General features: G+C 49.0%; 2 protein-coding genes across 2 annotated transcripts in view; both read right to left on the bottom strand.

Annotated features, from left to right (window-relative positions):
- SLC25A48 (solute carrier family 25 member 48) overlaps positions 1-13,068 on the bottom strand; it is a 57,654-nt gene extending 44,586 nt beyond the window's left edge. The window contains exons 1-2 of the mRNA XM_061423563.1: positions 12,935-13,068; positions 6,718-6,802 (exon numbers count right to left, since the gene is read on the bottom strand). The gene's annotated coding sequence lies outside the window, so the exon portion shown is untranslated. The remainder of the gene's footprint in view (positions 1-6,717; positions 6,803-12,934) is intronic.
- LOC133251300 (uncharacterized) lies at positions 7,515-12,939 on the bottom strand. Its single transcript, XM_061423566.1, has 2 exons — positions 9,797-12,939; positions 7,515-8,263 (listed from the first exon to the last, which is right to left on the bottom strand). Exons 1-2 carry the CDS (start codon positions 10,268-10,270, stop codon positions 7,985-7,987), a joined length of 753 nt encoding a protein of 250 aa, XP_061279550.1. The 5' UTR covers positions 10,271-12,939; the 3' UTR covers positions 7,515-7,984.
- Positions 13,069-26,320: the final 13,252 nt, after the last annotated feature.

Raw genomic sequence — 26,320 nt, 5'->3', positions numbered from 1 at the left:
ACCTGGGCCAGGTAGGAATTTCTAAGGCCCTGGAAACTCTCAGCCTGTCCCTGGCCAGGCCTTCAGGAGGGGTGAGGTGAGCCTGGAAGTTTCCTCTGACTGCTGCCTAGACATGATGTCTGGGTGGCCAGGTAGCAAGCACACAGTGCCTCTGGAAGTATGAACCTTGAAGGTCCCAGAAGCTACTGGTGCCTCACCCCCAAGGCCATCTGGACCAGTCCCCGTCCCCAGCAAACAAGCAGGCCCAAACCCAGCTCAGCCACCTTGACTGAGACACTTCCTGCCAACCCCAAATGTACACCCCTTTGTCTCTGCCCACACGCTCCAGACAAGCCCATGGAGCCTGTGCTGCCTTGCCCTGAAGACATGTTCAAGCCAGAGTCCATGCACAGTCTCACTTTCTCCTCACAGGAGCTGTGAGGAGGCACTGGTGCCACCCCAGCGACGGTCACTCTTAGGTGTCAACTTGGCTGGCGACAGTACCCAGTGATTTAATCAAACACCGATCTAGGTGTGGCTGTGAAGCGAATTTGTGGATGTGGCGGCCAACTGATTTTAGGTCAGGGAGTTTATCCTTGATAAATGAGCAAACTTCATCCAACATGAAGGTTTCCCTGAGGAAGAAATTCCACATGGGAGACGAGTGGTTCCAGCCTCCCAGAATGCCCTGCAGATTTCACATTGCCCAGCCAGACCCTACCGTTAGGTCACAAAGAATCTCCTGCTGGTTTTACTGTGTACACCTGTAAAACAGAGACAAGGCGGCTCATAGAGGGCGTAGGGAGGTTTAATGAGACCCTATCTGGTCAGGGGTCTTATGACCCCAGAGCTGTGAGCTGGGGAGGCATTCTAGGAACAACCTAACAGATTGCTCTTGACCTTTCTGCACACATTTCTCATCCCTCCCACCTTCCTGTCCAGCCCCTTGCCTCAAAATGGCAGTGGGGTGTTCATGTCTCCCAGGGTCTGAGCTGAGCCCCATCAGCCACGGACTCTCTCTTCCCTGTCCATCTCCAAGCAAGGATGCTTACTGTCATCCCAGCTGTGTCCCACTCAGTGCCCTGGGCTCAGGGACAGCAGGACCTGGAGGTCCAAGGTCATGTCAAACTCTGCAGGGACCCAGCTCCCTCCAGGCTCAGGCTCAAGCCTGCCCTGTCCAGCCTGAAAGGCGGGGGTGGGGGGAGACAGTCATCTCTCTCTCAATCCCACTCTGGAGGCAGGTCTTGTACCCAGCCAGGCTCCAGCTGGAGGTACATGCTTACTAGAATCATGATCTAGCTATGTGGAGTGAGGGCTCCCTGGCACCCCCAGTGTCCTGCTAGTTCCCAGCAGGGCACCTGGCCTTAGCACCTGAGGTTGCAGGAAATGGCAGGGGGTAAGGTCTGGGGGAGGGGCCTCTGCTGGGCCCGGCCTTTCTCCCCCACACACAGCGATGTCACATCGTCCAGGCCAGCATGGCACAACGGCTGCCCAGGGCTCCCTCCTCCAAAGCAAGACAGAGTCTGCCACTGAGGCTTGATCCTAAAAGGGCCGAGACAAGTGAGGGCTGCCAGTAGCAATCAACCAAACTGTGCCCCACCATGCTTGGGACACATGCCAGGGCAGTTATGAGAAATCAAAGGTCTCCAAAGAGTGGTCACTTTGTGAACTCACCTTGGAGCCCATCCACGGGTGGCAAGGCTGCCAGTTTCCCCAGGTCCACTCTTTTGGAGGACCACCCAGCAGGTGCTGGGGGAGGGGGTGCTGTCATTCCCTCAGTCCCTCAGTTTGGCACCAAACGGGAAGGTCCCGAGTTGGCAGGCAGAGGCCCCAGAGCCCTGGGACAACCTCCTGAGCCCAGAAAGCAGCTGCTTGAACTGCTAATGAGCTGCAGCATTGCCAAGGGTGTGAGCTCCTTTCCAGAAGGAAGCTCTGTGCTCCATCCCCAAACGTGGGCCACAGATCTGCCCATGAGGCTCCCCACCAAGGGAGGTGGGGAGGAGCCGGTTCTCGTGGCAGCCAGGGGCTGGCCAGAGAAGCCTAGACCCGGCAGGACGCTGAGTCTGGGAGGGCTCTGGGCTGCTGCTTGGTCCTGGCATCCCTACGTTGGAGCAGTGTTTGTGGTGCTGCCATGCACACTGTATGCCACCCTTGGGAGAGAGCAGGTAAAGCAACTGAGGCAAAGATGTCAACTCCTTGGGGTACCAGGGCCAGAAAGATCCCCCAGTTCCTTTCTTCCTCAGCTCCTTCCCCAAAGGTAGCCCCCAGAGCAGTTTCCACCACAGTGGCAATGAGGATATGCAGATGGGCGGTGCTCTGACAATCAGTGGTGCACATCCCATTTCTCACTTGTCCTTTCTAGTCGGCATCAGTCTCTGCTCTCAGGAAGGTCTCTGTCAGAGAGGGGACTGTTTGCCTGAGGCGCCACAGGGGGCGACTGTGAGAACACTGGGCGAGCTGTGTGCCAGGCAGAACTCAGGGAAGGCCCCCAGGATGGGAGCCTCCTGGTTGCACCCTGAGTCTCTCCAGCCTCGGGTCTCTACATCCTCAACACTCTAGGCCAAGCCCAGGTCCCCTGCCTGCGCCCACCTACTGTACCTGGGCCAGCTGCTGCTCCTGCCTGACCCCCCAAGGCAAAGACCCTGCTCTCTCTCTATCCTCAGAGTTCATTCCCTGCTCCTCTTTCCATTTGGGGACCCTCAGGGCCCTCATCTGGCCCTCTCCCAGCTACATTCGTCATCTCTCAGCTCACAACCCCCACAACCTTTTCTCCCACCTGTCTTTCCTCTACTCGGCACCTCTGCTCAGATGGCCCTGCTCCCCTCTGTTGAGGAACCTTTAATAATTCCCCGTAGCCATGGGCATGGCTCTTTCTTCTTTGGGTGCTGGTACCTCCTGCATCACTCTGTGCCAGCCTCGGATAATGGGAATTCTGGGGTCCCATCCCTGAGTCTGGTTCTGATTTTCAAGGTGCTACTGAAGTTCTTCATTTGGGGCAGGATTCCTTGCTTTACTTACAGTTCTCTGAGAAAGTCTATTCAAAGCCATGTTCTGACTATTTGGGTCTAGGGTCCATTCAATTTGATGCTCCAAGTCAAAAAATAGAGGTGATTGGCTGTGAAGTGAGGGGGGGCAAGCAGCTGCCAGGATGCTGGGCTGCCTGGGCTCTGCTTCTGGTGCTGCTGTTGACTGGGGGCACCTTGGGCGGGTCCAGGCCTCAATTTCCCCTCTGCCTTTTGTAGCAAAGCAGAAGTCTGAAATTCTGGATCACGAAGATGCCAGAGGTGGATGTCTTCCTAATACACGCCAGCAGAGGGCGCTGCTGCACAGCATTTGGGGCTCTCGAGGAAAAGAAAGGCTTACCTGTGGCAAGGGGGAGGGATTCCTGGCCTACTTTCCCTGGCGCTAGGCTGGCAGTCAGAGCCAGTATACACTTGGGCACTGAAAGAGGTGCTGACACGGAGGCTCAGGAGGAGTCTGAGGGTGCCAGAATGAACCTCTCAGGGGCCTGATGAGGACTTGCCTGGTGGTCCGGGGGCTAAGACTCCACTCTCCCAATTCAGGGGGTCCAGGTTTGATCCCTGGTCAGGGAACTAGATCCAACACGCTGCAACTAAAGGTCCTGCATGCCGCAACCAAGATCAAAGATCCTGTGTGTCGCAACTATGACCTGGCACAGCTAAGTAAATAAATAAATATTTAAAAGTAAAAAAAGAAATTTGAGACCAGACTTAAGACCCCACACCTTGAAGAAAGAGTCTGGATAACAAACTGAGCTCTGAACCCACCCAAACCCATGGCTCTCTGCTCCAGGGTAAGCATGAACATGGCAAAGAGCAACTTCCTGTTTTTAAGAGAGGGGAGATGTGAAGGACTCCCAGGACATCTCATTTTTGATGCAACTACAAAGAAAAAGACTTCAAAGAATAAAATCTCAAAACCATATGGATTCGATTTTCTCCAAAATAGAGACTTCCTAAGCGACAAATGATTTGCCAAGGGAGAAGGCTGAAGAGAACCAGCCTTAAATGAGGTTCAAGTTCATTTGCAGGGGAGTGGACAGAAGGGAAGCTGCCCGCTGCCCCATGGTTATGTGGTTCTGCTGAAGCCAGGTCTCCTGGCAAAGCAGGTAAGCTCCAGCCCTCTCTCCACTGCAGGAACACTGCCTAAGGGGACCCCCACCTTCTCCCTCCTGCCTGCCACCCAAGCGCCTCATAATGACCACTCCTCCCCTAACTTTAGACACATAAAATCACACTGGGACCCTTTTCTGCCTTATTGATGCTTTATCCAACAATTAACCTCTGAGTATCTACCAGAAACCCTGATGCTGGGAAAGACTGAAGGCAGGAGGAGAAGGGGACAACAGAGGATGAGATGGTTGGATGGCATCACCGACTCGATGGACATGAGTTTGAGCAAGCTCTGGGAGTTGGTGATGGACAGGGAAGCCTGGCGTGCTGCAGTCCATAGGGTTGCAAAGAGTCGGACGTGACTGAGCGGCTGAACTGAACTGAACCTGCCAGAAACTAGGTATAATCTGGGGACTGGGGATACAATCATTATCTAGCACATTCCTCCCAAGTGTAGAGTTAAGACTACTTCCCTCTGACTCTCCTACCCTAACTACAGAGCCTGATCTGGTGAATGAGCCCTTTCTCCCCATGAACCCCCAGAATCTGGCACTATATCTTATGGTAGCCGGTCTCCAAGATGATGGTCTTCTGACCACTCACACCCTTGTGAGGTCTCTTTGCACACTGAATTAGAGCTCACCTGTGTGGCCAGCAGAGTATGGCAGAGGTGACACTATGTGACTTTGAAGGCTCAGCTGTATTAGGCATCCCAGCTTCTGTCTCTGGGATCGATCATTCTGGGGAAGCCAGTCACCATGTTGTGAGGCTGCTCAGGTAGCCTTGTGGAAAGGCCCACAGGTGAGAAGCGGAGGCCTCCTGCCAACAACCAGCACAGATTTGCCAACCATGTGAGGCAGGAAGCAGATCCTCCAGTCCACAGTCAAGCCTTCAAGCAACTGCAGCCCTGGTCAATATCTTACCTGCAGCTTCATGAGAGATGCCAAGCCACAACCACCCAGCCAAGCTGCTCCCAGACTCCAGAACCTTGATGCTGGGAGAAAATTCATGTTTGTTGTTATGTTAAGCTACTGAAAGTGTTAGTCGCTCAGTGGTGTCTCTTTGCTACCCCATGGACTGTAGCCTGCCGGGCTCCTCTGTCATGGAATTCTCCAGGCAAGAATACTGGAGTGGGTAGCCATTTCCTTCTCCAGGAGATCTTCCCAACCCAGGGATCAAACCTGGGTCTCCGGCGTTGCAGGCAGATTCTTTACCATCTGATCCACCAGGGAAGCCCACTGAGCGGCTAACAAACGTAACATAAACATAACTAAGCTTTGAGATAATATGTTACATGTGCTGTGCTTAGTCGGTCAGTCATGTCTGAGTCTTTGCAACCCCATGGACCATAGCCTGCCAGGCTCCTCTCTCCATGGGAATTCTCCAGGCAAGATTACTGGAATGGGTTGCCATGCCCTCCTTCAGCAGATCTTCCCAACCCAGAGATTGAACCCAGGTCTCCCACATTGCAAGTGGATTCTTTATCATCTGAGCCACCAGGGAAGCCCAATATATTACATGGAAATAGATGCTGATTTTGAGTTCGGTAGAACTTCAGTTAGGTACTGTTAGCAGCCCCATTTGACAGAGGCGGCTGTCCAGGTACAGGAGGATTAAATGGCCAGCCAAAGAATGCAGAGCTGGAAAGCATTAGAGCCAGGATCAAAACACTACCCAGCTCTGGAGTCCATGCTCATAACTATTGTGCTTGTATTAAGTGTCTGTGCTCTGTGCGTGCTCAGACGCCAGTCGTGTCCAATTATTTGCAACCCTGTGGACTGTAGCTTTCCATCTCTGTATTCTTTGGTTGGCCATTTAATCCCCCTGTGCCTGGGCCTCCTTCTCTGTAAAATGGAGCTGCTAACAGTACCTAGCTGAAGTGGCACCAAACTCAGTATGTTGCGTGACGTACAGTGCTTGGCACTGTGGTTGGCGCACAATAAGCACTCAATGGAAGTTACTTCTCAACCTTGTTCCAGCCTCTGTGTTCTCACGTGTGTTCATGTCTGTGTTGACCCAGAGCAGCTCCCGGCTGGTGCTAGCTGGATGGATGAGAAGCAACCTGCTCTTGAAGATAAGCCCTCCCACCCTCCCACCCAGGACCTCTCTGCCCCAGATCCTTCCTTCAAACCACTCCCTCAAGAGAGCTCCCAGTCTTGAACAGCTCCAGGGTCTCTTCAGCCCCATGAGCAAGTGAGGTCCCGCCCACTTGCTCTGGAGATGATGGTGCTTGGCGGCAGGGCTCCCAGCCTGATGTGCACTCTACAAGCCCCACACACAGGACCAGGGAGTCATCCCTGGGGCCCGGCTCAGAAAGCACAGGAGAGGATGGCCCTGGTTTCTAACACACACCCAGACACACCTCCTAACTGTTTGAGGGCAGTGAGGGCTCAAGGATGCCGGCCAGCACAGACCCAGCCTAGACCCAGCTCTGAGGAACACACAAGGGGTCAGGCCAATCCCCTCAGGCCAAGCCAAGGAGTCTTCCAGAAAGGCCACTAGATTTCATCCACCACACTCCCAACCCCAAGTCTCCCAGCCCAAAGGGAAATCGTAGAAAACAACACAAACGAAACCTTTTTTAAGAAGAAATTCTTGCATGTACCTGAAGTATGAGTGACTGCTTTCTTTCCCGTCCTCCTCAACTTCCCCATCCTCAGGAAGAGTGGGGAGCAGGTGCAGGCATCCCCCTGGTCAGGAACAGAAATCAGCCACCAGGGTGTGTGGGTCAGGAGAAGGGGACAGGGAGCCAGCACTGCATGACAGAGTGGCTGTGAACATGGGGCATGGCGGGCGTGACCGGGCACTAGAGGACGGTTTCAGCAGGGGCCAGCGTCCACGTGCACGGCCCCGGGTGCAGCACATGGTCCGCACCCGCCTGCTTCAGCCTCAGGGCCCTCTGCTGCGGTACACGGGGTGAACCTGCAGTCGGGGCACCAGACAACATGTCCACATGGTCCAAGTAGGCAGGGGCTCGGCAGACATACGCTGCTCCAAAGAGCAGGGAGCTGGAGAAGGAAAGGCAGAGGGGCAGTGAGGAGGAGGGAGGCGGGGGCAGGTCCAGGGCAGCCTGTCGGGCAGCAGCTCACTCTCCCCTGGCTGTGTCAAGACTCCCCGAGGAGGGGCATGAGGGCAAGTGCTCAAGTGCTCAGGGTCCCAGGTCAAATGGACCTGGGTGTGAGGTCTCCCAGCTCTGCTCTCTATGAGCTGTGTGAGCTCAGGCACATTACTTGACCTCCCTGAGCTTGTTTCTTCAGCTGTAGAATGCAGATGACACCAGTGTTTGCACCTCAGGATTATGGAGATGATCTCAGTGAGGTGCCTAGCATACAGTACGCGCTCCATAAATGGAAGCCACAAGTATTACTCCAAAGCATCAAGTGAGTGCACCAAGTCCAACCCTGGGAGTGGAATGATTTATTTACAAACCAGTCTCTGATCTCTGCACCTCTCAAGTGTTCAGGCAAACCCTGCTCCCTCCCCTTTGTGGAGGCACTCCTGGGACAGCTGCCCTCCATTGGGCAAGTTTTCCAGCTAGGAGAGAGGAGTGGGAGCAGCCAGGGTCACTTCCTGGGGGTGTGGCTGAACATGGGATGCAGGCTGAGCTCTCCTCTGCTGACTCAGACCCCAGGGTCAAGCCACCCACTAGTAGGGTGCAGGGTCTTCTTTCGAGACCAACAGGAGAGCCTGGGCTTGGGTGCCTCCCTCCAGAGGGGAAAATGAAGGCCTGGGGGCTGCAGTCCCAGGCCAGCTCCAGTCCCACGACAAGCTGAGCCCTGGAGCCTTGCCCCCAGTCACTTCCCCTCCTGTGTGCTTCATCAGGTGCTGGGGCTGTCTGCTGGTGGCTCCTGCCACCACCAGCTCCTGCTCCCTCACAGTGTGGCTGCCCTGGGCCTGGGCAGCTTTCCTGTGGACTCCTGGCCCCACAGTGGAGAGGCAGGGGGCCCAGGGCTTATGTGCAGCCCCTCCTCGGGGCTTCTGTAGTAAGGCACAAATCCTGAAGTATGAAGGAGGAACTGGGGCCTGAAGGCAGCGTTGCTGGAGAGAGGGGTGTCCAGGCCACTGTCATGGGAATGCCCAGCTGAGACCAGCAGGATAGGGCAGCAGGCGGCTGAGTGACAGCGCCCAGCGGTGAGGTCTGCTGGGCCAGCCTGGGCCAGGGGGAGACAAGAAGGTCAGCCAGGCTTCCAGGTTCTGCCTGACACCCAGGGCTGGCCTGGGCCTCCACTCCATAGTAGCACTAGGAGCAGAAGGGAGAGGCGTGCCTGATCTACAGAAGGGAAGCTCTCAGCGGTGCAGGTCACCCCCTCCACCCCCCGCCCAGGGCTCCCAAATGGGATTAGAACCCACTCATCCCACCACCTCCATCTTGCAGGCACAGGGGTCGGTGCCAGCTTCATGGTGCTGGAAGTGGCTATTAGGGATTCTGTGGGGCACGGGCTTTGGGTCAAATCCCAGGACTGCTCTTGATAGCAGCGTCTCTGGCCAAGTTGCTTAACTTTCCAAGTCTCATTCCATAAAATGGGAATAATAACACCCACCTCATAGGAGTCTTATTAGGAAAAATGAAATGGCACACATGAATCATTTGTCTGGGATCCTAAGAACTAAACAAATAGTAGCTACCACTATTATCTGTCTTTATAAGGAAACTGAGAATCATGAAGCTTAAAACACATTTCCCAGGCTACTTTCCGAGTAAGTGGCCGAGCTAGGATTAAGTGAGGCAGTCTGCCTCCAGCTTCTGTGCTCTTAACCAATGACACACTGCTCCAGCTGGCCATGGGGGGCCTGGCCAAGCCTGCCGGGGTCAGGGCCCTGGGAGAGGTCTGAAGGGTCCCAGGGCACCCAGTGCTGCCTCCAAACCCTCTGTGTCTCCCTGACTTGAAGGGCCCAGGGCACCCAGTGCTGCCCTGCACACCCTCTGTGTCTCCCTGGGCCCAGGGCGCTCAGTGCTGCCCCGCACACCCTCTGTGCTGCCCAGTACTGACCCTCTGTGTCTCCCTGACGTGAAGGGCCCAGGGCGCCCAGTGCTGCCCCGCACACCCTCTGTGTCTCCCTGGGCCCAGGGCACCCAGTGCTGCCCCACACACCCTCTGTGTCTCCCTGGGCCCAGGGTGCCCAGTGCTGCCCTGCACACCCTCTGTGTCTCCCTGGGCCCAGGGTGCCCAGTGCTGCCCCGCACACCCTCTGTGTCTCCCTGGGCCCAGGGTGCCCAGTGCGGCCCCGCACACCCTCTGTGTCTCCCTGGGCCCAGGGTGCCCAGTGCTGCCCCGCACACCCTCTGTGTCTCCCTGGGCCCAGGGTGCCCACGCACACCCTCTGTGTCTCCCTGGGCCCAGGGTGCCCAGTGCTGCCCCGCACACCCTCTGTGTCTCCCTGGGCCCAGGGTGCCCAGTGCTGCCCTGCACACCCTCTGTGTCTCCCTGACTTGAAGGGCCCAGGGTGCCCAGTGCTGCCCTGCACACCCTCTGTGTCTCCCTGACTTGAAGGGCCCAGGGTGCCCAGTGCTGCCCCGCACACCCTCTGTGTCTCCCTGGGCCCAGGGTGCCCAGTGCTGCCCCGCACACCCTCTGTGTCTCCCTGGGCCCAGGGCACCCAGTGCTGCCCTGCACACCCTCTGTGTCTCCCTGGGCCCAGGGTGCCCAGTGCTGCCCCACACACCCTGTGTCTCCCTGACTCACAGAGCCGTCGCCGCTGATTGTCCTTGTGCAGCAGCGGCAGGCCTGCACCTCTCTCCTGGTAGAAGGGCCCCGGGAGCCTGCACATGACCTGCCAGGGAGGGCCAGGCTGGGGAAACTCTCCTCCTTGGAGCGATAGTAGGGGAAGAAGCCGCTGGGCAGCTCTGAGTCCTCCTCTCTGACACTCTGGTCTCCTCCTTGGTCCCTGAAGGCCTCAGGCTGTGGGGCCAACTCCTCCTCAGCCAGGAGCTGCCCGTAGGTGCGGAAGAAGGGTAGGTACTCCAGGGCCACCAGGGGCCCATGGGAGAGGTCAAGGTTGCTGAGGGACTCGCTGCCCCCTGAACTGGTGGCCTGCAGTTGCTGGGATGGGGGCTCTGGGCTGTCTTCCTCCAGGAGCCTCGGAGAGGACAAGACTCTGGGCTTAGCCTTGCAGCTCTCCTGGGACATCTGGGAAGAGAAGGGTGTTCCATCTGTCATGGCACCCAACTCCCTCAGCCCCTCCAGCTTTCCCTCCCCTGCTCCTGCCAACGCTAGAGGCTAGAGGGGTTTTCCAAATGCAGCTCTGCTTGGTTAAACCCAGGGTGGCTCCCAGCCAGGGTCAGGTTACCCACAAGCCCCAGGGCACCCAGCCTGCTGGACCCGAAGTCTCACAGTGCCTCCTTCTCCCTCCTGGAGACGCCAGTCAGCCTTCTGTCCTTCCTACAGTCATAGCAAGTAGGTCCTGCTCCAGAGCCTGTGCCCAAACCTGCTCTTAGCCTCTCAGCAAAGAGGAGCATTTCCAACCCCCACCTCCCCTAGCTGACTCTGAATCACCTCGCCCTTCACTTCTACACTGAAACAGTTTTTTTGATCAGAGGTCTGCCTGCTCCATGTGTGAGCAGTCTTTTCTCACTCAACTGATACTTTTCCAACAAGTGATGGGTCTAACTTGCTGACTTTCAGTGCATCTAGAACGCCCTACAGGCTTCCCAGTGGCTCAGCAGTAAAAAAAAATCTGCCTGCAATGCAGGAGCCACAGGAGCCACAGGCGGGGTTGATCCCTGGGTTGGGAAGATCCCCTGAAGGAGGGCATGGCAACCCACTCCAGTATTCTTGCCTGGAGAAGCTCCATGGACAGAGGAGCCTGGTGGGCTATGGTCCATGGGGTCGCAAAGAGCTGGACTTGACTGAAGAGACTTAGCACACGTGCACATGCCCTACACTCTGTCTACTCCAGCCACGCAGACCTTCTCTAGGTCCTTCTTACTTGCCAACTAGCCTTTGCCACAGGGCCTTTGCATGTGCTAATGCTCCTGCCTGGACTCTCTCCCCTCTCCTTTCTCCTAGCTGACAACTTCTCCAGCTCCTGGCTTAGGGTCTCTTCCCTAACTCCTGGCTTGGTTGTGTCACTCTACCACTGACTCCCACCACCCTGGGACGTCTCATTTCAGAGCACCCATTCCTCTGCTGTGAAACATTTATCTGCATGATGACTCGATTAATGCCTTTCATCTCACTGTTTATAAATTCCACCTAGGCAGAAGCAGCAGCAGGCAAGGCCCATCTGTCTTCTATATCCTTGGGGTCTACAACAGCCCTGACGCACAGTAGATACCAAGTAATGAAAGAATAAAAGGAAGGTTGAAGTGAAAGAAAGAGGAAAAAAGAAAGAATGCTGACCTGGGCTTGGCCAGGAAAAAGTCCTTTCCAGACTCAATGTCACCAGGAGGGAGAAGCCATGTCTTAGGGCAGGGTGGGGTGGAGAATGAGGAATTGCTGTCCAGGCCCTGAGGGGACAGAGGTACCCAGAGCACCTGTCAGTGAAAGGCCAGCCCATGTTCCACCTTTGTTTGTCAGGACCATGGGTATATAGTGGGGTCTGTGGGTTGCGCACATGGCTTCTGGGTCACACAGGAGGGACCTACTGTGTTCTGACCCTGGCCTTCTTGATCCTTGATGGGGCCTCTGGGCCTGGAGTGCCACCTTCTGCCACAGGCCATGTGGTCCATGCTTGCCCCAACTCCTGTGTACAGCTTGAGCACAAGGTCCCCGTCCCAAGTCTTAACCCTTGGTCAGTGCCTGCTACCCTGCTGACCGTGAGCTCCTGGAGACAGGGGACCAGGCCCTCCTCTGAATCACACATGCCCCACTCAAGCCACTTTTTCTGAGTTTCTGCCACTCCCCAGACACCCCATGGGCACTCCCAGAGAGTCCTGTCTCTCTGGGAGTCCTTAGAAGCACATGAGGACAGACTCGCCTTTCCAGCTTTGCTGGGTCAAGAAAACAGGACAGACTAGCAATGGTGCCGGGGTTTGAGCCTGAGTCTGCCCTGCTCTGAAGCCTTTTCACTGTGACTTACATGGCATCGAGAGTTGAACCACATCCCCTGTAAGATAGGAGGTCCTAATCCCTGCTAGCTGTGAATGAGGCCTTACTTAGAAACGGGCCCTTTGCAAATGGAACCCAGTTAAGATGAGGTCATCCTAGTTTAGAGTGGACTCCAAATCCAATGACTGGTGTCCTTATAAGATGAAGAACACTTGGACACAGACACAGGGAGAATGCCACGTGACAACGGAGGCAGAGATCAGAGCAATGCTGACACAGCCAAGAAATGCCAAGGATCGCCAGCAACCAGCAGAAGCTAGGAGAGGGGCAGGAACAGACTCTCTTTCTGAGCCCTGAAGAAGGACCCAGCCCGCACCTTGATTTTGGCTCCTGACCTTCAGAACTGTGAAAGGAGCAGTTTGCACTGTGTGAAGCACCCAGTGTGCAGTGACTTATTTCAGCGGCCTAAGACACTACTCACATGGGTTGGGTGGATGGCTGGTTGTGTGCATGAAGGGCTCTGACACAAGGATAAAGACTGGCAGGGCTCTTCTGGCGAGCAGCTTGTGGGGAGAGGCCCATCACCCTCTGTGGGCTGGGCTCACCTAGGCCTTGCCCTTCCTGCCATGTGGTATTGCTGGCCCAGTGTGGACCTCCCAGTGGTGGGCCAACAGCTCTCCCAGACCTCAGTCTTTCCCACCTGGGTCCTGGCTCCACTCCACCAGCCAGCCTGGACTGAAGGAGGTCAGAGCTGTCTCCACTAACTCTCCAAGGGGCTCAGCCAAAGGTGGCCAGTGCACAATGCTGTTTACACTATCTCCCCCCAGATGCTACCTCCAGCGGCCGTTGGAGAGTCAGCAGCAGCCCTGAGTCATGATAAGATCAAGCTTCATCTTCAAACTCTGGGTGAAAAGACAAAGCCTCCTCAGCAGGTCCCTTCCTCCTGGCCTCCTCTTCCCCCTGGGAAACCTCTGTGCCTGGCAGAGAAGATTCCATCATGAAGTCACAAGGCCTGGTGCCAGGCAAGAAAGCCAGATGGCTCTGTTACCATGGAGACTCCTGCCCAAGCACCCAACACCTTGATCATCTCCTGCCTCTTAATTCAGCTGAATCCAGAGCCTTCCCAGAGGCTCAGGGGGACAAAGGGCAGGCAGGCATCTTTCGGAAATCAGATCAGTTCTCCATGATGGGGCCAGTGAACTCACTGGGAGACTTGTGCCCGGAGACTCACAGAGTCCCCCAGGGCCTCCAGCAGAAGGTGAGGAGGGGTCTTAAGTATCTATTCTGCTGCTTGGGACCATCTGGACTTTTCCTTACCTGGATGCCTCAGGCTCCTTGGGAATGCAGCCAAGGCCTGAATCTCTGGTCTCCATCTCTGTGGCCCCTCCTCTGTTGTTCTTCCCTGGTCACTAGTGAGCACGAAGTGAGACGGCTGTGCAAGGACTGATTGTGCCAAACGTCTACCTTCTCCCATGGAGCCAGCAGCCCCAGCTTCTCTCCCAGGCCTGGTGCTCCTGCTCAGAGAAAAGAGATAGGCATTTGTCATCACTTGCCTGGTTTCTTACCCCACTGAATGATTCCCACACAGTCCTCTCTACAGACTTTCAAGCTGCAAAGTGCATCACTATTAGGCCACCGTACAGATTGGAGACTTGAGCCTCAGTACTAGGACAGCCTGGAGAAGCAGACTTCAGAGTTAGTCTTTAGCCTAAGGGCTCAAGACAGGAGATCCCCAGCCTACCATGGAGTGGAGGTGAGGGGCACAAGGCCTGGGCGTCTCCAGGACCACAGGTTTACCCAATGCGAGATTCCAAGCAAAGTGTGACTCAGTGGACCCCTAGGCCCAGGCAGGACTCCCCCATCTCTCTGTCTGCTTTTCTCTTTTAATAGACTCAATTCCTGAATCCATATGGAATTTATTTTTTGTAAGTGGTAACAGATAAGGCTCTAGTTTTTATATGTTGAATGGTTAGTCAGTTGACTCAACATCATTTATGGATACATCATTTCTCTCTCAACCTGATTTAAAATACCAAAGCATAACCCACATTCTAAATTCTTAACTGTTTCAAACTTAAGTCAGTTTCTTGAAATTATTGTTTTGTCCCTCTCTTTGACTCGCTTGGTACCAATGCCATATTATTTTGATCTCTTTAGTTTGATAATAATTTTAATTCATGTTATATGCTGCTGCTGCTAAGTCACTTCAGTCGTGTCCAACTCTGTGCAACCCCATAGACAGCAGCCCACCAGGCTCCCCCGTCCCTGGGATTCTCCAGGCAAGAACACTGGAGTGGGTTGCCATTTTCTTCTCCAATGCACGAAAGTGAAAAGTGAAAGTGAAGTCGCTCAGTCGTGTCCGACTCTTAGCGACCCCATGGACTGGAGCCCACCAGGCTCCTGCATCCATGGGATTCTCCAGGCAAGAGTACTGGAGTGGGTTGCCATTGGTATAATCATCTTTAAAAAAATCAAGGTCTAATTTATATACACTGTAAAGTACATGGTCCACCAAAAATCTAAGATCATGGCAGCTTGTCCCATCACTTCATGGCAGATAGGTGGAGAACAATGGAAACAGTGACAGACTTTATTTGGGGGCTCCAAAATCACTGCAGATGGTGACTGCAGCCATGAAATTAAGACACTTGCTCTTTGGGTCTGAGCCACCACGGAAGTCCCTTTGGAAAAAAGGCTATGACAAACCTAAACAGCATATTAAAAAGCAGAGACATTACTTTGCTGACAAAGGCCCACATAGTCAGAGTTATGGTATTTCCAGCAGTCATGTATGGATGTGAGAGTTGGACCATAAAGAAGGCTGAGTGCTAAAGAATTGATGCTTTCAAATTGTGATGCTGGAGAAGACTCTTGAGAATCCCTTGGACAGCAAGGAGATCAAATCTGTCAATCCTAAAGAAAATCAACCCTGAATACTCATTGGAAGGACTGAGGCTGAAGCTGAAGCTCCAATACTTTGGCCACCGATGCAAAAAGCCAACTCATTGGAAAAGACCCCGATGCTGGGAAAGATTGAGGACAGGAGGAGAAGGGAGAGACAGAGGATGAGATGGTGGGATGGCATCACCAACTCAATGGTCATGAGTATGAGCAAGCTCCAGGAGATGGTGAAGGACAGGTAAGCCTGGTGGGCTGCAGTCCATGGGGTTGCAGAGTCAGACATGACTGAACAACAGTAACAAATCTATACACCCATGTGACAACCCTAAAATTAATATACAGAAATACCTCTTTTCAGGTAATCCTCTCTCTGCTTCCCAACTCCAAGCAACCACCGATTTGCTTTTTGATGGTAAAGATACATTCTAGAATAAATGGAACCACACAATATGTATTCTTTAACATGTGACTTTTAGTTCCACATTTTAAGACTCATTCCTACTGTGGCACAGTTTGCTCCTTTTTATCGGTGAGCAGTATAACATTGTATGGCATGACAATGTGTTTATCCATTCATCTGTGTAGAGGCATTTCCATTGTTTCCATTATAAATAAAAAGCTGCTCTGAATAGTTATATACAGGACTTAACATGGGCATAGTCTTCAATTCTCTCAGGTAAATATTTTGAATTCAAATAGCTTGATCACAGGCTTCCCTGGTGGCTCAGTGCTAAAGAATCTGCCTGCTAATGCAGGAAGCACAGGTTCGATCCCTGGTCTGGGAAGATTCCACATGCTGCAAAGCAACTAAGCTCAACAGTGACACAACTATTGAGCCTGTGCTCTGGACCCCAGGAACCACAAACACCTGAAGCCCTCGTGCCCTAGGGCCTGTGCTCCGCAACAAAAGAAGCCTGCGCACCACAACTAAAGAGTAGCCCCTGCTTGCTCCTAGAAAAAAGCCTGCACAGCAGTGAAGACCCAGACAGCCAAAAATAAATAAATAAAACCAAATGAATGAAAAAAAAAAACAAAACACAACTTGGTCACATAGCAAGTGCATATTTAAATAAGAAACGGCCAAACTTTCCAAAGTGGTTACGCCATCTTTACATTCCCAACAGCAATGTTTGAAGGTTCTAGTTGCTTCACATTCCTGTGTGTTGTGTGTGTGTTAGTCGCTCAGTCGTGTTCAACTCTGCGAACCCATGGACTATAACAGTAGCCTGCCAGGCTCCTCTGTCCATGGAATTCTCCAGGCAAGAGTTCTGGAGTGGGTTGCCGCTCCCTTCTCAAAGGGTATCTTCCTGACCCAGAGATCAAACCCAAGGCTCCTGAATATTGCAGGCAGATTCTTTAAAGCCTGAGCCACCAGGGAAGCCCATCACACGTTCTCACCATCATTTAAAAATGTTGCTATTCTAGTGGGTATGTAGTGGTATATCTTTATGGCTTTAATTTGCATAAATTACTAATGATATTTAGCATCTTTTCATGTGCATGGTCTTTTCCTAATGCTGGGAAAGATTGAAGGCAGGAGAAGAGGGCAAGAGAGGATGAAATGGTTGGATGGCATCACTGATTCAATGGACATGAACTTGGGCAAACTCCAGGTGATGGTGAGGGACAGGGAGGTCTGGTGTGCTGCAGTTCACAGGGTTGAAGAGTCAGACCCGACCTGGAGACTGAACAACAAACACGGGCATGTTGTCCATTTATGTTATCTTCATCTCTGTCCAAATCTTTTGCCAACTCTAACAACTCTATTGTTATTGTTAAACTCCTGGTGGGACTTCCCTGGCAGTCCAGTGGTTAGGACATGGGCTTTCAGTGCCAGGGACCCAGATTCGATCCCTGGTCAGGAAACTAAGATCCCACAAGTTCAGCATGGCAAAAAAAAAAAAAAAAAATTAATGTAAACTGAATCTATTCAAAGTGTACAATTTGATAAGTTTTCACTTATATCCACACTTGAGAAACCATCACCACAATCAGGTTAACAAATACTTTTATCATCCCCCCAAATTTCCTCCTGCACTTCTGTTCTGTCCCTCCCTCAGGTCCATCCCCAGGCAACTGACTTGCTCTCTGTCACAATAGATTATTTTTCATAGTTTATCCTTTTGGGAATTGGTAGAGCCTCTTGAATATGTCAGTTTCTTTCACCAAATTTGGGAAGCTTTAGGCCAAATATTTGTTAAATATTTTCTTTCCAGCTTGCTTCTCCTCTCCTTCTGGGACTCCAATAACACACATGTTATTTTTTAAAAATACATTTTCCCACAGATCCCTGGAGTTCTGTTCATTTTTTCTAAGTTTATTTTTTTCTCTGTTCCTCAGATTGTTTAGTTTCTATTGATTTCTCCAAGTTTACAGGTTTTTCCTCTTGCCATCACCAATCTGCTACTGAAATCATCCAGTGAACTTTTTAATTTCAGATTTTGAATTTTTCCGTTCTAACATTTCCATCTGGTTCTTTTTTATAGTTTTATTTCTCTGTTGAGAACTTCTATCCTTTTAATCATTTCCAATATTTTTTTAACCTGCTGGAACACAGTTATCACATCTTTTGAAGTCTTTGATAATTCCAACACATGGGTTACCTTGATTCCTAAGTTGCTTCAGTCATGTCCAATTTTGCGACCCTATCGACTGAAGCCCGCCAGGCTCCTCTGTCCATGGGATTCTTCAGGCAAGAATACTGGAGTTGGCATGCCCTTCTGAGGGGATCTTCCTGACCCAGGGATTGAACCCACGTCTCTTATGTCTCCTGCAGTGGCGGGCGGTTTCTTTACCACTACTGCCACCTGGGTTACCTTGGAACTAGCATCTGTTTTCCCTTGAGAACTGGCCACATTTTTCTGGTTCTTTATATGCTAGGTAATTTTGAAATGTCCTGGACGTTATGAATATTATGTTGTAGATTTGGGTCCTGTATAGAATCTTCTGGAGACGGCTGATGCTTTTGTTTTAGAAGGCAATCAATTCAGGTTCAAGCTGCAAGTTCTGTCTTACCTTCTGTATGCAGTGGTTCAAATCTGAGTTCAGTTTTCTAAGCCTTTGTTGTCTTGCAGTGGTGGTTTGGGTCTGTCCTGTGCTTACATTATTTAGTGAACAGGCTAAAAAGATGGGTCCCTGAAAGCATAAAACTCATTTTTAAAAGTTTTCATGTACCTGGTTTAAACCTGAGTTTGGCCCCAAAGCTTGGCTGTGCTGATTTGGGTCTGTCCCACTCATGTGTAGCTCAGGGGTTAGGTCAAGACTTAACACTAAATACACTACTATATATAAAACAGACAACCAATGAGGACCTGCTATAGAGCACAGGGCACTCTACTCAGTGCTCTCTGGTGCCCTAAATGGGAAGGAAATCCGGAAAAGAGGGGCTATGTGTATACGTATGATTGATTCACTTTGCTGTACAGCAAGAAACTAACACAACATTGTAAAGCAGCGATATTCTAATTAAAATTATTATTATTTTTTTTAAAAAGGACCTCTTTTCTGGCCCTCTCTCCTCCTGGATTTCCTCCATGTTCTCTGTCCTTCCAGGGTCCGCCTCCTGCCACTGCGGCTTTTGCTACTGTACTACTGTAGCTGGCCCTCTATGTAAAGCAGACAGACAGACACACAGAGAAAAGAACCGGGTAAAACCATCCCTGCATGGATCACTTGTCCAAGTTTTGACTCTTCTCACAATCTGTTTCTACTTTTTAGAGTTCTTAGGTAGTTGGTTTTTGTATCTTGTTCAGAATCTTGAATTACAGTCAATGGGAGGAATGAACTATAGTAAGCTTATGCTATTATGCAGGCACACAAACCCCCTTTTCAAAATATATATATTTTTGTATGGTTGTCTTACTGTTATGTTGTAAGAGCTTTTATACGTGCTGGATGAAAGTCTTTTGTCAGAAATAGGAATTGTGAATATTTTCTACCAAGCTGTGCCTCACCTTTTCATTTTCTTAACATCTTTCTAGGGGACAGAAATTTTAAAATTTGATGAAATACATTTTTTTTCATTTGTTCTTTTGGTATCCTTAGAAATCTCTGCTCACCCCTCTGCTCACCCCAAGTCTGTGAATATATATTTCTGTGTTATCTTCTGGAAGCTCTATATCCTTAGCTTTTATATTAGGTCTGTGATTCTTTTGAGTTAATGGATATGATTTGAGATAGGAATCAAGATTTATTTTTCCATTTGGATATTCATTATGACAACACTACTGGTTGAAAAGACTTTTCTTTCCCTCATTGAAATACTTTAGCATCTTTGTGAGAAATGAATCATAGATGAGTAGGTCCATACTTCCTGGACTCTCTGTTCTGTTTTGTTGATCCATACATACCACACTGCCTCAACTACTGTGATCAGACTTTCTAGATCCTGGCACTACTGACATTTTGAGCCAGATGATTCTTTGTTGTGGGGGTTCTTCTGTGCACTGTAGGATGTTTAACAGCATCTACTCTCTAGATTCCCTGGTGGCTCAGACAGTAAAGCGTCTGCCTGCAATGCGGGAGAACTGGGTTCGATCCCTGGCTTGGGAAGATTCCTCTGGAGAAGGAAATGGCAACCCACTCCAGTACTCTTACCTAGAAAATTCCATGGATGGAGGAGCCTGGTGGGCTACAGTCCATGGGGTTATGAAGAGTCGGACACGACTGAGCGACTTCATGACTTCACGACTCTCTAGATACCTGTAGCGCCCATCCCTCCTGAGTTGTGACAACCAAAAATGTCCACAGACATTGCCAAGTGTCCCTGGGGAGGGGGGAAATAGTCTTCAGTTGTGAACCACTGCTATAAACTTATTATATGCCTTGAAATAAGCTATGGGGGTCTGTCAGCTTTAGTCTTGAAAAAAAAATTTTACAGTTTTAAAATATAAAAATCAACATATGGTATGTCCTTTGCATTTTCATATAAATTTATGTTAATTTATAAATATTTTAAGTTATCTCTCTCTCTCTTTTAGTTAATAAAATGTACCCTATTGAGTGTACAGATCTACAAATTTTGACAAACACACACCAACATGTAATCTGACCTTAATCAAACTATAGAACCATTCAACCTCCTATGTTGTTGATGAGAATGCAAACTGGTATCACCACTAGGAAGAACTGTATAGAGGTTCCTTAAAAAACTAAAAATAGAGTTATCACATGATCCAGCAATCCCACTCCTGGACATATATATACAGAGAAAACTACAATTCAAAAAGACACATGCACCCCAATGTTCATTGAAGCACTATTTATAATAGCCAAGACATGGAAGCAACCTAAATGTCCATCAACAGATGAATAGATAAAGAAGATGTACATAAATACAATAGAATATTACTCAGCCATGAAAAAGAAGGAAATAATGCCATTGGCAGCAACAAAGATGAACCTAGAGATTACCATAGAAGTGAAGTAAACCAGGCAAAGACAAATATATAATATTGCTAACATGTGGGACCTTAAAAAGAGAAAGATACAGATGAACTTATTTAGAAGACAGAAATAGACCCACAGACATGGAAAAACCAATTTATGCTTACCAAAGGGGAAAGGAGGGTAGAGAAGGATAAATTAGGAGTTTGGGATTAACATACACACTTTACTATATATAAAATAGGTAACCAACAAGGACCTACAGTATAGCACAGGCAACATTACAAAATACCCAATATTTTGTAATAACCTATAAGGAAAAAGAATTTTAAAAAATATGTATACGTGTATATGTATAACTGAACCACTGTGCTGTACTCCTGAAACTAGCACAACATTGTACATCTCCTATATGTCAATAAAAAATAGAGAACAGTTTAATTATCCCCCTAAAATCCCTTTTGCTCAGTGGTGTTCTAGTAAACCAGCTCTCAAAAACAACACGACCGAGCTCTGATGGTCCTTGGTATAAACACTCTCACCTGGCCGATCTCAAGACACTAACATGGCTCAGTGTCAAATCAAAGATCATGTATGAAATGAGTCGCCAGTCCAGGTTCGATGCACGGTACTGGATACTTGGGGCTGGTGCACTGGAACGACCCAGGGTTCAGGATGGGGAACGCGGGTATACCTGTGGCGGATTCATTTCGATATTTGGCAAAACTAATACAATATTGTAAAGTTTAAAAATAAAAAAAAATAAAAAAACAACAAAAAAAACCAAAGACTTTTATACACACCAGTCACAGTAACGGACAGGTACCACTAGGGGCGCTATAGCTCTTACCCAAGCCCTCCTCTTTCTCCGACCCTTGCCTCCCCCTACACCTCTTGCCTCAGACAGTGCCACGTGGAGCCCTACTGTGTGGCTGCCATGTCACCCATGAACTGTTCCTTCTGGGGATCTACTTCTGACCTGTTTCCCAGTCATGCTCACTTAGACCCTTAACATTCTCACCCAGACAACTGCACCCTCTTTCAGCTGGTCCCAACCTTCAGATGCTCCCCTGCCAACCCAACCGGCTCCCAGACCTCTCTTGCTAAAATTCTGATTTTATCCTATCACTATTTTTGCTGAAATACCTTGGATGGCTCCCTCTTGCTTAGGAAACCAAATCCAAATTCTTTGACTTGGCATTCTAGGCCCTTCACCATCTAGCTCCTCTCTCCACTAACCAAGTGCCCCCTGGGAAACTAAACTTGCGACGCCCCTAACAGACCTGGCACGCTGCCCTCTGTGTCGCTGTCTCATGGCAGCTCTACTCCCACCCGAGCAAGCCAGCAGCCTTCCTCCAAGAAACCTCCTAGGTGACCCCAGAGGCTGTATTAATCTGCTAGGGCTGCCAGAATACAATCCCACAGACTGGGTGATGTAAACACTCAAACTTATTTTCTCGCAGTCCTGGAGGCCGGAAGTCTGAGGTCCAGGTGCAGGCAGGGCTGATTTCTTTTGAGGCCCTGCTCCTCCCCTTATGGATGGGTCCCTTCTCTCTGTGTCGCCCCACGCGCATGTCCATGTCCTAGTCCCCTCTTCTCATAAGGACACCGTCATGTGCCTCTACGGGCTTCCAATGGTAAAGAATCTGCCAATTCAGGAGACGCGGGTTTGACCCCTGGGTCAGGAAGATGTCCTGGAAAAGGAAATAGCTACCCACTCCAGTATTCTTGCCTGGAGAATTCCATGGACAGAGGAGCCTGGTGGGCTACAGTCCATGGGGTCACAAAGAGTCAGACATGACTGAGCATGCATACACATAAGGACATCATGGATTAGGGCCCCTCCTAATGGTCTCGTTCTGCCTTCACTGTCTCTTTAAAGACTCTATGACCGATTCATGTTGATATATGGCAGAAACCAACACAATATTGTAAAATAATTATCTTCCAATTAAAAATAAATTTAAATTAAAAAAAAGAACTTATCTCCAAATTACATTTGAAGGTACTAGATGTTAGGCTGTAACATGTGAATTTAGGGGGATACAATTGGGCTCATAACAGGTCCTCATCCCTCTTCTGTCCCCCTTTCACAGACTGTGCACAGATAGAACGGCCTCCTGCCTCCCCGGATTCCCAGAGCCGCTCCTGTGCTCCCCTGTCCTCTGCAGGGACTTTGCCACTAGCCCTCTCTGAGTCTCAGAGTCCTCAGCTGTGAAGTGGGAATAATAGCAGCCTAAGCTTGTGACGAGAATTAATGTAGAGAATAGTCATAAATGATAAGAAGAATGCCTGGAACACAGTAACCTCCCTACCAGATGACAGTAATTATTACTGTTACCTCTCCCATGGGTACCCAGGCTCCTTGTCCACAACTTCTCAGAGTACCCCAAACCTCTCAGCTCACAGGACCTAGATGGGGACATGAAGAGTGACCTCTCCCACAGGGCTGCCAGGGCTCTGAGGACATGGGTCAGGAATCTCTAAAGTGACAGATAGATCTGTGCAACCCCATAGACGGCAGCCCACCAGGCTCCCCCGTCCCTGGGATTCTCCAGGCAAGAACACTGGAGTGGGTTGCCATTTTCTCCTCCAATGCATGAAAGTGAAATTGAAAGTGAAGTCACTCAGTTGCATCCGACTCTTAGTGACCCCATGGACTGCAGCCTACCAGGCTCCTCTGTCCATGGGATTTTCCAGGCAAGAGTACTGGAGTGGGGTGCCATCGCCTTCTCCAACAGATAGATAGGAAGGAATATTGTGTAAATTATACATATAATCTGACATTAACCTTTGTACTTATTTTGTGTGTGTATTTTAAAATACCAGTCATAAAGCCAATCAGCTATTATGGAGATATTCTATTACTTCAACACAAATTTTACGTAAAATGTACTGACTATTACTTTTAAATGAGAAGGAAGGAAAGTCCTATGCCCTACAGTTCCCTCAGAACTCTTTCATGTAACTTTCAGTGGGGAAAATAGGTACTTTCCTTGTTATCCACAAGGGGGAAGACTGATTCCATTTCTTCTGGAAGGCACATTTTGGGTCATCATTAAAGATCATTTTAAACTATTATTTCTGATTTTTTTGTGTGTGACCATTTCTTTCAAAGAAATGAAACTTCTATTCATGCAAGACATCTTTTTTTATTTTAAAGCTGACAACTTACAGATGGCCACTGGTTTGAAAACATATTTCAAAATCATTTACACACACACACATTCCCCACAGTCAATCATTAAAGAGTCTAACAAATGCCATATCCAGAATGTAAGAACTCTGTGGTCTTTCCACTAGAAAGTCAAGCAAATTATTTAAATTCACAGGAAAGAAAAAAAAAAGAAACTTCTCAACATCAAACAGAAAACATTCTCTCTTTGAAAATGTAAATCCCTTAAATATATTCAAGAATTTTAACAAGCATCCCAGAAAACTATCCTATTACTCTTTGAAGCCCATAAAGAATTTTCTGAAAACAGTCACAGGCTACTCTGGGTTGGGGGGAGAGGCTTATAAGTGACAATGGAGGTGGAAGGGGGGCCCATGAGTCCCTGTGCACCTTTTTCCAGAAAGGCAGAACCACCTTTAGAGACTCACTGGGCAGATGCAGGGGTGTGGGGGAAATCTAAGAGGAAGGCACAGGATCCGTTTCCCATCTGGTTTACATCTGGGGTTAGAAATAGGACACAGAGCTCTGAACTACAGCAAGAGCCTCAGAGAAGATATTAAGAGCAGAGAGTTGTGGAGAACTTGGATGTCTCATCTGTTCCCCCCTGCAATCCAAGTCTGAGGTTGGGGGGGGGGGGAGGCATTCCAAGAGGATAAACGGGGATGGAAGGCAAGCCAGAGGTAAAAATGGTTGATGCTCAACCCTCTTTCAAGCAAATAAACAAACATTATCTTCAGTTCTGGGAACTGGATCTCCATCTAAGTTCAGGAAAACATGAGTCTAGAAGATAACAGCTATTTACTCAAAAAGTTTTTCCTAAGAAAATAATTGGAAGATATTTTCAGAGATATGGCTTTAAGGTAGTTATCACAGTGTTGTTTATAACAAAATAAGTTCTATGAAAAATAAAATTTAAAAAGTCCCTAAAAATTTGACCAAATATTTGACCTGAACAATGGGAGATTGGTCAGATAAAGGATATTATATCCACACAGGTAAATATTATGAATTAGTTTAAAATTATAACACAAAAATGTGTTCATTGCTATGGAAAAAGAGTCATAATATATTAACTGAAAGACAGCTTGGTTATGAAATAGATTATGCAGAATACGTATGTTTTGGTGTACTTGTATATGTTATCATCTCTCTTTTTTGCTAATTAAAAAATTTCAGTCCTACTAAAAATAATACACAAAATATGTGCTAGCTACACAAAAGTTATTTATAAAAAGACAACTCAAAATTTCTATCAAAACTCCAGCAAGATTATTTAAAGATACAGGCAAGATTATTTAAAAATTTATAAGGAAAGACAAAGGAACTAGAATAGCTAAAATAATTTTTGAAAAAATAAAATGAGAAAAATCACTCTACCTGATTTTAAGATTTACTATGTATTAATACTACAGCAACCAAGATAGTGCGGTATTGGTGGAGACACACATAGATCAGTGAAACAGAAAAGAACCCAGAAATAGGCCCACATGTACATGCCTATGGGGTTGCAAAGAGTCAGACATGACTGAGCGACTAAGCACAGCACATACATGCCCAGCTGACTTCTGACAAAAGTTCGAAAGCAAATCATTAGAGGGGATAGCCTTTTCAACAAATGGTGATGAAACAATTGGACATCTGTGGGTTACAAAAATGAACTTCAACCTAAGTCTCACATTTTATTTTGAAAATTAACTCAAAGTGTATCACAGACATAAATTTAAAACTATAAAACTTTGAGAACAAAACAAGTCTTCAAGGCCAAGTAAGATTTCATAGATGTAACAACAAAAATTGTTCCATAAATTGATAAATTGGACCTCATCAAAATTAAGAACTCTTGCTCTGAAAAACACCTTGCTAAGAGAATGAAAAAGAAAGCTATAGAGTGAGAGAAAATATTTGCAAACTGCCTATCTGACAAAGGACTATTATCCCTGCAGGTAAACAAATTAAAAAATGGACCAGTAAAAAAACCCAAACAATCCAATCAGAAAATGGACAAAAGACAGGGAAAGATATTTCACCAAAAAGGATATGCAGATGGTCAAAACACACATGAAAAGATGTTTAACACCATTATTTGCAAGACATTACCGTTGGAGGAAGCTGAATAAACAGTACGCAGGATTTCTCTATACTATTGCTCACAATTGCATGTACATCTACAATGATCCTGAAATAAAAGGTTTAATTAGAATAAGAAGTAGATGAGGCAGAAAATCAGCAGACATGGGCCCGTGTACTGCAGTCTTCATTAAAGGCCTTGCATCCTGCAGGGGACACAGATCGAGTGTGTTGTCTATACCCAGGAGTGCCTCACTGTCGAAGTGGCAGCCAGAGTCAGGGCCATGGGAAGGGGAAGGATCCCCTATCAACCCCCTGCCCTGTCTGCATCCTCAGGATGGGAGGAGACAGGCTGGCAGGGCCTCTCCTCAGTCAGTGCTGAGCCAGGCCCAGACCTCAGCAGCACAGCCTCAGTGCAGTGCATACCTGGATGGGCCCTGCCCACAGGCACTGAGATCTGGGAGTCGGTTCACACCCATGAGGAACCAGCAAATGGGTAGGCAGGGCCTGGTCAGGGCTGTCTCAGAACTAATGGCTGTTGAGCTACAAGTCCTTAATAAGAGCAGCTTTCTGCAATTAAATAACGACAGGTGGTCTTTCTGCAAACCCTAGCACTTAGGAACCAAAAGGTAAACATGCTATGCTATGCTAAGTCACTTCAGTCGTGTCCAACTCTGTGTGACCCCGTAGAC

The sequence above is a fragment of the Bos javanicus genome, chromosome 7 (assembly GCF_032452875.1).
Source record: "Bos javanicus breed banteng chromosome 7, ARS-OSU_banteng_1.0, whole genome shotgun sequence".
In the NCBI taxonomy this organism is placed as follows: Eukaryota; Metazoa; Chordata; class Mammalia; order Artiodactyla; family Bovidae; genus Bos; species Bos javanicus.
This window is presented reverse-complemented; position numbering and strand designations above follow the sequence as displayed.

Excerpts from the sequence above, each read along its gene's own strand:
- LOC133251300 (XM_061423566.1), bottom strand. The coding sequence starts at position 10,270 with ATGACAGATGGAACACCCTTCTCTTCCCAGATGTCCCAGGAGAGCTGC. Across the intron at positions 8,264-9,796 it reads CAATCAGCGGCGACGGCTCT|GCTGGCCCAGCAGACCTCAC; the intron begins GTGAGTCAGGGA and ends CCCCTGGCCCAG.